Genomic DNA, 12,458 nt, shown 5'->3' on the forward strand with positions numbered 1-12,458 from the left:
CAAGGACACAGCGCTCGCTTCCTCGCCGTCTCCTCCCTCAGATTGCCTCCTCCGCTCTGCTCCCTCTGACCGCCTCCTCTGCCCACCGCCGCCGCTTCCATCGCCACACTGCTCCGGAGGCCGGGGATGATGGAGCTCCGTGGATGGGAGATCGGAGCTCCACGTGATGCGACCATCCCCGGCCCCACCGGAAGTAGATTTGCCCATCACCGGCCCCACCGGAAGGTGTACTATTTGCACCCTTTTCAATAAGACAATAGTAAAGATGTGCAAAAAAAGAATAAGCAATTGTGATTTAAAAACTAGGATGTGGAAACTAGAATGAACCTTTTGGGCTATTTCAACCACTCCGGCTCCTGCCCGGCGGCGAAACCCTGCATGGCGAAAAGCCGTGGGACACTGCTGGCCCCGGGCGGGCCGCGGGAACATCCCCAAAAACAGGGCCGTTCCCACGGTACACAGTATGAGAAGAAAAAGGGGATGGAGAATTGTGGGTGCACTCTGAAAATATACCTGGAAGACATCCAACTGAAAATTCACAATCCTTAAAATGTAAATTTTATTATTATAATTTAAAAAGAGGTGTACTATTTAGAATCAATAGAATAGAATCAACTTTATTGGCCATGTATGCTTGCGCACACTAGGAATTTTTTGCGGATTACAGTGCACCATCAACCAGGGAGGGAGGGGACATTACATACATTGGTGTCGCACACCATAGTTAATAATGGACACAAATGTGTCCATTCACACGGGACGGCCACGGCCCGGCCTCCCGGTTGCAGCTGGATCCCACCACAGGAAGGGACGGCTGCTGGGATGCGGCCATCCCCACCATTGTAAACTGCCGTGTGCGGCACGGCTTCCTGGCCGGAGCCGGACCGTGTGAAATAGCCCTTTGTGTTTTCTATGTTTATTTATCCCCTATTCTATAGGATGTTTCTCTTATATTCACAGGACTAGTAGTAATATTATTAAATATTGTCACAGCGGTTGATGTTATTCAATTAAATTTGATTAAAACACTTGTTCCCGCGGTAAACAGGACAGTTGGAAGGTATGCCGAGCCGAATTCACACGATTTCTCAGGCGATCCGCTGGTACGTGGTAAAATCTGTCTCAAATTGCATAGTGTATGGGGGCCTTTAGCTTTTATTATGTGCGGACACCACACCACAGTATGGCAAGCCTATTTATATTTGAGCCCTGCAGTCACACAATAGAGCTCTGGCCAATACCAGATGAAGACAGTATCGTGTGGGATTATAATTAGACTGCCTCTGTCTGAGAGATGTCCCTGACCCAGGACACACGCGCTCCGCAGCCTATATCCATAATCCCGGTAACCGGACCCTGCATTACTGTCTCTGAGTAGCTATTCTATGCGGCAGCTGATGGTGGCCTTTTTCCGCCCTATGTGCCGGGTGCGACTGACAGTGACAACCAGTGACGCGCGCCTGCAGCTTCCGGCCAATAATGATGACGTCAGGTGTGTTATAGCAGCGCCACGTCCGTCTTTCCTGGACTGGTATCCGGCGTCTTCTCCTCCCTGTCCTCCTGTAGCAGTCATGTCAGTGTCTGTTCTGTCAGTAGTCTCCCGTTTCTTCGAGGAGTATGTCAGCTCCACCTCGCAGCGGCTCAAGCTGCTGGACGCCTACCTGTTGTATATACTGCTGACGGGCGCCATGCAGTTCCTGTACTGCCTACTGGTGGGCACCTTCCCATTCAACTCCTTCTTGTCCGGCTTCACATCTTGTGTGGGCTCCTTCATCCTAGGCGGTAAGGCAGAGGCTACCCATACCCATTGTATGAGCTGCCTACCTGTACTACTCCGAGATATGGGCTCTCCAATCACATGTTTACATGAAATCTCTGTACATTTAACATAGGTGTTGGGGGTCTATTTATTAAGTGTTGTGATTCTGCCTTCAAAGTTAGCATTCTTTATAGCATATCAATGTTTTGTGTGTGTGACTTTTTCTTAACCGGCTGTCAGGTGCACCTCTGGGACTCCCGGATTCAGGCACTTGTTAAAATTAACTCAATTCTAATGCTCTTAAAGTGATCAATGGCCTCCATTAGGACATGCAAAGAATATGCGAAATCTGATCAAAAGTAAAAAAACCGGGCACCCAAAATCCCATTCCCCCCCCCCCCCCCCCCCCCCCCCCCAATCGCCAGAGGTGAGGAGGGGCGGGGACAGCAGAGCGGCCACTGGGGGAGGGGGGGTGCCCGGATAGGTGATGTGCCAGTGGGGCACACCTTCATTTTAGTGATATGCCCGGAAATTTTCTGGGACAGCCAGCTGAGCCTGTAAAATTTCCGGGCATACCACTGAAGTTATTAAAGGGCATATGCCAGGACATGGGGGTAAATGTATGAAGCAATTGGAGAATACATCGTGCTTTATACATCCCCCATAATTGGAAGCTATGTCACCCGTTTAGCCACAAATATTAATTATCCCCCACATTTAGCACGGAGGGACCATGGCAGGAATCTCCTCTAGGTTTTTATGGGGGATGCAATGTTTCACAGTATTCTAACAAACGGCATAACATTTTTTATTAAAATGTTAATCCAAACACCCCCCCCCCCTTCTTTTTTTTTTTTTTTTCTAACCCTGTTGGACAACATTGCATCAGGACCCAGGGCTACCATAATTCTGAGATGGCTGTAACCCATTGTAGCCTAAGAGTTACAGACTACACTGCCGGCGGGGCTGTGCAGTCAATGCATGTCAGTGTCAGCCGGGTATTAGCGATAACAGCACATGCACAGACCCCCATCGAAGCAGATCACAGGGACGGGCTCTTTTTGAAGCCTCTGCAGGAACATACATCCCTCTGATAGAATTGCTTATTACAATGCGATCCTGGGCAATAGATCTCATTATATCGCAGTGCATATGCGGTCAGGGGCGAATTTAGGGGTCAGGCCGCCCCTAGGCACAAAATATTTGGCCGCCCCCCCCCCCCCCCCCCCCGTACATACATATACTATATATACGGGGCGGATTTAGGGATGAGGGCGCCCCTAGGCACAACAATGTTTACTAAGTAGGACAGTTTATAGGGGCAGTACCTGCATGTCCTATCCATTTACACTCTATTTAAGATGGAATATAGTACAGTACAGTGGATATTTTGCAGTTATTGGTACATTTTGGGCTGACAGTACTATCACAGGCATCCAAGTGCCGCCCCCAAAAATGTGCCGCCCCTAGGCCGGTGCCTCACGTGCCTAATGGGAAATTCGGCTCTGTATGCGGTCCTATGGTAAATGGGCCCATGTGTCAGATATGACCATGTCAGTGAAAGCTCAGCCCGGTGTGCTTGCATCTGATCCGACCATGCAAGGAACTGGTTAAGCACTGGAGACCACATTGAATTATTTTGGTAATTGGGCACCCATATCTTTTTATGTATGTTGCACTTGAATGCATCAGGTTTAGATGAGTAAAGGGACTAAAATTTCTTTAACCTAAATTCAGAGGTTGGTGAAAGTGCGTTTCATAGAGTTTGCTTAAAACAGAGTTAATGGAAGTGTACTTTGACTCTGTCATCACTGCAAATTAGAATATTTAAACCTATTGTTAAATTTAAAAATGAATATTTTTTTCCTCTCCGCAGTGTGTTTAAGGATCCAAATTAACCCTCAGAACAAAGGAGATTTTTTGGGCATCTCTCCGGAAAGAGCATTTGCAGACTTTCTTTTTGCCAACACTATTCTGCATTTGGTTGTCGTTAACTTTGTTGGATGAAGTTTCCTCCCTTCTGTCATGTTAAGTATGTATATTCAAAACAAATGTTGTTTTTGTGTCACATAATTTATGAGTGCCTTACTGATGGAAGATCTATGTAGGGCCATCCTTGTACGTAGAGATCTGATCGTCTTCCCTACATACAACAATTTGCAGGGACATTGGATGACGTAGATGAGGTGTGTTGTGGTACAGGTAACCACATGCCTTATGGGGAAGGATCTGCCGTCAATTGGATGGACGAACTCTGTGCCCGTCAACATATGCTGACATGTCGTACACTGGATACATTTGTAGCAGCCGTTCGGCCGTCGTAGGAAGCTACTGGCACCCTCCGAGATTGTTTTGGAGAAGCCAGTGATTTCATTATGGACGATCCTGTCACATATGTTTTTGCCCCTTGTGTGGCATATCAGTGGAGTTTTCTCCCTTAGCCCACTAAGGGTGGTATCACTCTTCACCATCGGCCACAATGCCCTGGACGCCCTAGGTAGTACATATGATGCTGTGTTAAACCTGGACACAAACGGCAAAGCATTTTCATGTTTAGAATCCTTGCGGGTGTTGGTAGAGAGCAGAGAGTCCCTGGTCATCCTAAGTACTTCTTGCTTCTGTGACTGTAACAGGTCACTTTTGTAGCCCCTTGCCTCAAATTTAAGGACCATATCATCTAGGACTTGAGGTAACTCGGTAGGGTTACTGACGATCCTGGCCGCCCTCATCATTTGCGACCTCGGGAGTGCTTTCTTTAATGAGGTAGGATGGAAGCTGTTGCCCTTCAGCACATTGTTTTTGTCCGTGGGCTTGCTGTAGAGGCTTGTGGAAATGTGTCCCTCTGATAGCTTAATCAAGACATCCAGATAGTTGATACTGGTGTTGGATGTCTGATATGTAAATTTTATTGGCGAATTCCTTTTATTGATGTTACTCATCAGTTGGCCAAATTCGTCACTGCTGCCCTTCCATAGCATGAAGAGGTCATCTATGTACCGGGTTAGTAGGATGATCTTTCCAGCTGCCTCGGGATTGTCAGAGAACATGGATTGTGTCTCCTTGAACATGAAGATGTTCGCGAAGGACGGGGAGACATTACTCCCCATCGAACACCCGGATACCTGTTTGAAGAACTTCCCATTAAAAAGAAAATAGTTCTTGGTAAGGGTGAGCCTGAGTAGATTCAAGAAGAACTGATGATCAAGAGAATGCATCCCGGTAGATCTCAGGAATGCCCCCATGGCAGACAGCCCGTCCTCATGGGGGATGCAGGTGTACAAACTGCTGACGTCCATGACGCACAGCAGGGTTTCTTGAGGTACTGACTCAAACTTTTTTAATAGGTTAAGGAAGTCCGTGGTGTCCTTGATTTAGGTTGGTTGCTCTCTGATCAAGGGCTGTAGAATACCGTCTAGGAATTGGGAGGCGGGTTGGAAGATGGACCCTTGGGCGGATATAATCGGACGCCCCGGAGGGTCCTGGAGGCTCTTGTGTATTTTGGGCAAGGTGAAGAAAATGGGAACTGCAGGGTGAGGTTGTTCCAGGGCTTTCTGTAATTTGGTGGTAATCAGTCCAGAGGTGACAGACTCCGCCAGGACTCCATCCAGCTCTGCTTTAAATTTGGGGGTAGGGTCACAGGGCAGGAGCTCATATACATTGGTGTCCTGCAGTTGTCTCTCACACTCGGTTATGTACTTAGGCAGGTCTTGAATCACAAGGCCGCCGCCTTTGTCGGCGGCTCTGAAGACATCGCGGTACTTGCTCAAGTTCGTGAGCGCTTTCTGCTCAGATCTGGACAGATTGGAGTGGTAGGGATGCTCGGCTTTCCTGAAATTATTTATTGCAGTGTCCAGCAGGCGGGAGTACGTGGCAATAGCTGGATTCTGGGAGGGGGGGTCGAAGGTGGACTTGGTCTTGCGTTTTATAAAGGCAGCGTGTTGGTCAGTGTCCGGAGGAGAGATCTTGTCCTGAAAAAACTCTTTGAGTCTCAGGTTTCTAGTATGTCTGTACAAGTCCACTTTCCAGGACAGGTCATCAAAGGGGGTTGTGGGGACAAAGGTGAGACCATAGTTTAGTACTCTCAACTCATCAGGACTGAAGGACCGCTGTGAAAGGTTATAGACCAGTGTTTCTACCGGTTGTTTGTTTTTCTTGTCGATGCGCGCACACTGCCCGCCCCGGCAGGTGGCCTTCCTCCTCCTCTTTTTCTGGAAGTGGTGGGGGTGGGGGCCACCTCTGAGTTCCCCAAAGGGACTGGATGTTCAGGAGTGTCAGAATCAACGTTAAATTCGCTGTCACTGTTAGAGGACATATCAGTCTTGCGCTGGTGATTCTGAGCCCTCTTAAAGGGGCGATGCCTTTGTGGGCGGCTTCTTCTGGCCGTGTCAGGATCATTGCCGGCAAGCCAGCGGTACACTCTGTTCCCGTCATAATCGTCTTTGACGGTGTAGTACTTATTTTTCTTGAATTTTAACAGGTCTTTCTGGTAATTGTCGCACTGGACCTGTAGCTTGCTCAGCCAATCCTGGGTAGAATCACGGGTGAAGTCATTCTTATGTGCACGCTCGAACTCATTGACTGCTAGTTTGGCTGCCTTCAATTCCTGGGCAGCCTCCTCGATGACAAGTAGGATCAAATCGTGGCTGCACTTGTTTAAAATCCCGATCCATCGGCGGCAGAAGCTGGGATTATGCCGGCCGATGGTTGGGGTATTACGCACACGAAAGCCCCGCGGGATCAGTTTTTCGTGGTGGTATTCGGAGAGGGAAACTCCGTGAAGGAGAAAGTCTGTCTCTCTCTTCTTAAGTCGCACCCATTGTTTGTACAGTACATCTAGATTAGGCTGATCTTCCATCTGATGCAGTCTTTGAGTGAGCAGGATTTTCTCAGGGTCATCCTCAGAATAGCTGAAATGCTCACATCTGTCCACGGTCATGCCCTGAAATCCCGGGGTGTCTCTGGACTGGGACACTGAGTCACTGTTGTCGGTCATAATTAGATCGGAGGTGGTCAGCAGGTGGTTGGTCGACACGGATGGGTAGACGGGATGTCTGTCGACAGAAGTCTTCAGATTAAAATACAAGTGAAAAAGAACTCACTTTGTAAGAATGACAAGCACACTGTCATTCATGTAGGGGTGCCTTGGTTCCAGGGGATGTAGGAGCATCCAATTTGTAGCAAGGTGTGTGTTGACCTGGCACTCCCCCAGCTGGTCAGGGACCCAGGTGCCTTCTGGAACAGTTGTGCAGGAGTAGGCAAAGAAGCAGACAGCGGCACTCTGGGAATTTTCAAAAACGTATATTAGTGCAAAAATAGCATACCAACGTTTCGGGGCATAAGGTACCCCTTTGTCAAGGTGAACAGTGCAGTAACAAAAACAAAAAAAAAATAATATATATATATATAATTTTTTTTTTTTTTTTTTTTGACTGTGGGAGGAAACTGGATTACCCAGAGTAAACCCACGCAAGCACTGGGAGAATATACATACTCCGCACAGTTAGCCATGGTGGGAATCAAACCCATGACCTCAGTGTTGTGTGGCAGTAATGCTAACCATTACACCAGGCATGTCCAAACTATGGCCCTCCAGCTGTTGTGAAACTACACATCCCAGAATGCCTGGCCAAAGTTTAGTATTCCCTAATGGCAAGGCATGATGGGGCTTGTAGTTTCACCACAGCTGGAGGGCCATAGTTTGTACATGCCTGCATTACACTGTCAGGGATGACAGTAAATGCACAGTTTCCGTAATTTAATACTGTATTCCAAATCTATCAAGAAATTATTTTATCCTATGAGTTCCATGAAAAAAATTTGATGTTAGGGTGCCATGATTCAATAAAGTTGGGGAACCCTTGGGTTCGCAGGTGGAGTTAATTATTTCACTTGTGATTCTGTGAGGAGACCTGCAAAACATGCATTGCGTGGGGTAATGAGGACCGAGTTCCCTGACCACTGGGCTATGTGATCCTTTCACATGAGTATTATGGTGGTAGGGGTGGCGTGATTATTTAGTATTTTTCACTATAGAAAGTGATTTAATTTAAAGTTATGTTTTAACATTACAGAGGGATGATAATTGTTGAAGTAGCCTATAGATGGTTTATTTTGAGAATTTTATTTTATTACTTAAATAATATGGCTTTTCTGTGAGTTTTGAGTGCCATAAACACATGGTATAGGATTTAAAGTTGCACAGTCACCTAGAAAACAATTTTATGAAGGTGCCCTTTCCCCTAGCTGGACCCAAAATGCTCATCCATTGGAAAGGCTTCTCCAGTCCCGGTCAGAAACCGGTGCAAGGATGTAATTTTATTTGAACAGTAATAAACAAAACCTGCCCATTTCTGTATAAAGACTATTGGTGAAATTTAATAGGATGAGAGATTCAGAAAGTGAGAGATCTGGTAAGAAATCTCCAGTTTTTTTTTAAAGCGGCAATCATTTACACATCAAAATCTCACATACTATTAAATTTCCCCCTTTATATGTTTTGCTGAACTGTGGCCACTAGGTGGTGGCGGTGGACCGTTTTTTTTTTTTTTTTTTTTTCGGTTGCTGCTTAAGTTATTTATCATAGTGCAGTATTATCATAGTGCAGTATTGTCAGTTTTGCAACACTGGTAAATTCCAGTAGTAAATAAAATATATGTACCAGATTTATTTATTTTTCTTCCTGTTCAGTTTTTAACTTGCAAAACTGACTATATATTGAGGGATGTGGATTATTCGGTCAATCGTGTCTAGGTCAACACAAGCAAAAGGTCAACATGGGAGTTGTCAACACAAAAACTGTGTTAATGTCAACATGGACACAGTAAGCGCGTACCACCATGTCCCATCACATGCTTCGGGCACACTATTATATACCTCCGCTGAAAGCTTTAGGAATGCGATCTTCCTTTCAAGAGCACGCAGATATCTCAGAGCCTTAGAAATGACTGCAGACGGTCTCTTTCAAACAGGTTTATTCACCATACCGTACCTTCCTTAGCTCGTTGGTCATATACTTATACCATGTAACACAAATAATTCCTCCCCCTTATGGGAGGGGATATTACCAAATACATACATGTTCATATGCTACACTCCCCTAGTGTGGAGTTACAAAGTCTATAACTGGTTTGACGTAACTTTACTATGCCATCTCCGATGACATAGAAGAGTGTATTTCCTCATATGGGTATCATTAGTAACCTTGAGTTATCTACAGAATCTGAAACTCAGAAGGAATATATCTTTTAACCCATTCAGCTTCCTGTACACAAGATAAGTATATATAATGCTAGTACATATGGGTCTTTATAATACTCTGTACTGACAAGAATTATGCTATGGTATAAGTAATATAATGTTGAGTAAGATAAACTCTATCACCGCTATGCCCAATTGGGGCGTGAAGTAAGAACAAGTCCATTTAAAATAACATAATTAAGAAAAACTTGTTGACCTTATCATGTGTCAACCATGGACATGTCGACCTTTTGACAATGTGGACTTAGACCATGTTGATCTTTTTTATGTTTTGACCTAGTGGTTGGCCTGTTGACTAGACGGATACCATATTGAAAACGTAGTATTTTTGCTATTAAGTTAGTGGTAAATTGCAAGATCACCAACTTCTATAATATTTATTTATATAGCACACACATATTCCGCAGTGCTTTAGAGAATATTTGAACATTCACATCCGCCCCTGTCCCAGTGGGGTTTACACATCTGTGCTGCCCAATAAATGAACTGTTTAATTCTGTGATGCGTTTGTACTACAAATTGTCATGTACAGCATGTCGGTTTATTCTGTTGATTCATACAGATGGGGCAGGTCCCATCTTGGCAGGGGATGGCGATGGCGAGAAGGGGACGCGCGTGCACGAGAGCCGTGCGCGTCCCCTTCCGACAGCGCTTCCAGCCGCTCCCCCGGGTCACCGCAGCCTGCCCGAACCCCCCCCCCCCCCCCCCCCCTAACCCTGTCCGTCTCCCTGAGGCGGAGACGGATAGGGTTCCCGTCGCCCCTCCGTCGGAGATTGAGATGCACGCGCGTCTCAGTCGGATGGTTAGGCAGGCCGCTGGTGGATCGCCAGCGCTGACGTTCTGGCGATTCGCCAGCAAGGAAGAGGCCTGCCCCATCTGTACATAATAAAATGGGCTTGTCAAAGTATTGTTTTTGTAATCCTTACATCTAAATGATTAGTACTTTTCTTTATTAATATAGCGCACATTCTCCAACAGGACTCAAGGCGCTTTACAAACATAATACATATTATTTGGGTAGTACAGCAATGGATAAGTCACACAGACATAAAAGATAGCCTTGAGAGCACAGTAATCACACTGCAGTGTTGATGCAGGCATTTTGGATATCCACTACATGTTTTGCCATGGTTACCTGAGCTTAGTAAATGTATTGAAATAAAGTATTTATTTTTCTAGGTCTGCTGTATTTCCTTAATAACAGACTGATGCCTGTGTGTTTTCTTTTTCTTTTATAGTTGCCAGAGCTGCCAATACACTATTGGGTTAAGGAGGTTTGCACATTGCTGGATATCAAGAAACTCCATTGGCATCCTTTTCTTTCTGTGATAATTAGGTTTGTGCCTCTCCAGGATGATGATGACTCTGTCCCATTTTACAGTCTGTTTATGGGTGACTTGGCCAATAAAGATTTCACTTTCTTAAATTGTTGGCTGTTATTTAGTTTTATTTTGAATCTAATTTAAGATAGTGGTATCTGTAGATTACTAATACCGCTTTTACACCAAAGTCCCGGATCTGACCCGGTATTTGGATCCGTGATTTTCCCCACTTACAACGTGGTGCCTACCTAGAATATTACCGGTCTGGCACCGTTTACATTGCACACGGGTGCAGGGTGCGGCGCTTGAAGATGACCCCATCTCCAAGCGCTGGGACCGCCAATTGCCGCGCCCTCGAGGTGAATGGGTTCCACACACAGGCATCCATTAACCTCCTCCCTGCCTCTGCTGCTGTCTACAAAGTCCATTGTACCTTGCTGCAGACTAACAAACTGGTTGCAGATTAAATTTAATCATGTGCTCAACACGAGTGCCAACAGGTTGTGTTTTGTGTTTTTTCTTTAACCCTTTGAATGCCAAGTGAATTGGTCAAAATCGGTGTGAAAATTGGCAAGCAAACATTTGTATTTATCATAATGATCTGTAATGTTTACTTTATATAGAAAATATAATCTATTTTTAAACCATTTTTGTAATTTGAATCTATATAACAAATGTGAGCGATGCTGGCATTTTAAGACAATATTTTGCACATCTCTCACAGATGTTGACAGTCAAAGGGTTAACTATACACAGATGAGTTGAGCTATTTTGTTGGGTCAGTGTAAATCTGAAATCGTTACCTTTTGGTAAACTTAAGCCCCGTACACACGGGGAGATATATTGCTCAGTTTCTCCTTTTCATCAGTGACCAGAGATGGTCGCTGATGAAAGGGAACCTCTGCCGGCGGTGCCGCAGAGGTAATCAGCTGGTCGCAGGAGCAAGCTCCTGCGACCAGCGATTTAGAATGGGGCTGAAAATGTGAGCTCGCACCCGGCGACCATATTTCCAGCGATTTCAGCCCCTATCGCCCCTGTGTGTACACAGCTTCAGAGTTTGAGTTGAGAGCCACTGCTATGGATGGAAACTCCAGTCCTCTTAAGTCCTTTGGTTATCCAGCTTTTGTTGAACTACGCATCCCCAGCATGCCCTGGTACAGTTTTGCTATTTGACTATGCTAAAACTGTTGCAGAGCATGCTGGGGTGCCTAGATCAACAACAGATGGAGGACCAAAGGTTCCCCATCCCTGTATTAAGTGGTATGAACCTTTTCTGCTAAATATTAAGTCAAGGCGAATAGAGAAATCTTTCAGTGATGTGTCAAAGCTTATAGTTATCTACCACATGCTACACCAGTGATTTTCAACCTTTTTACCTTGCGGCACACTAAATAAGATTTAAAAATTGGCAAGGCACACCATGAGATCCCCACAGGAAAAAAAGGAAAACCTATTGGCTGCCATATAAAAAACATTCACACTGGTCCCCACAGGTAACACAAATAAAATACATTGGCCCTTTACATGAAAAGAAGAGACCAGTAAATAACAGTTGAACTGGTGGTGGCTGTAAACTGGTTTGGGCATCTACATCTGGGGGCACACTTGAGAACAGCTCAAGGCACACTAGTGTGCCACGGCACAGTGGTTGAAAAACACTGTGCTACACTGTATTATACTGCTATCTATGTTCTGGATGGTGATCAGTTTTAGTATTTTTTTTTATGTCTGCTTCTTGCTTTTACACTATTAAATAGAAAACTAAAAAAACCTATTGTGCACTAAAGTCACATTTTCTAAATTAGTTGTAACATAAAATCTGATTTCCCAAAATATATATTCACAACCAATATACATTTTCAGTAGCAGTATATAGAAAGTAATATCTGTCCGTTGGATCCAGCATGTATCTGATTTGATATTTTGAGCGTGTCAGGTCAGCTACGTTATGCGATGTATGGCCTGCTGAATGGGAAAATGTCTCCTTCCACGGGCGGAGTGCTGATATCACTATAAAGGTGGCCATACACATGCAGTTTTATCTTCAGATCTGGCTGGTTGGAACAAAAACATGGTTATGGATGAGAGCAAATGACAGGTGACCATTTGCTTGGAAATGC

At 45.2% G+C, this 12,458-nt stretch overlaps 1 protein-coding gene across 1 annotated transcript; it reads left to right on the forward strand.

Annotated features, from left to right (window-relative positions):
* Positions 1 to 1,495: 1,495 nt before the first annotated feature.
* Positions 1,496 to 10,442, forward strand: DAD1 (defender against cell death 1). The gene is made up of 3 exons (XM_083189413.1): positions 1,496 to 1,782; positions 3,636 to 3,791; positions 10,255 to 10,442. The coding sequence occupies exons 1-2, from the start codon at positions 1,572 to 1,574 to the stop codon at positions 3,764 to 3,766; spliced, it is 342 nt and encodes a 113-aa protein (XP_083045539.1). The 5' UTR covers positions 1,496 to 1,571; the 3' UTR covers positions 3,767 to 3,791; positions 10,255 to 10,442.
* The last annotated feature ends 2,016 nt before the right edge of the window (positions 10,443 to 12,458 follow it).

The sequence above is a fragment of the Crinia signifera genome, chromosome 1, assembly GCF_055691185.1.
Source record: "Crinia signifera chromosome 1, ASM5569118v1, whole genome shotgun sequence".
NCBI lineage: Eukaryota > Metazoa > Chordata > Amphibia > Anura > Myobatrachidae > Crinia > Crinia signifera.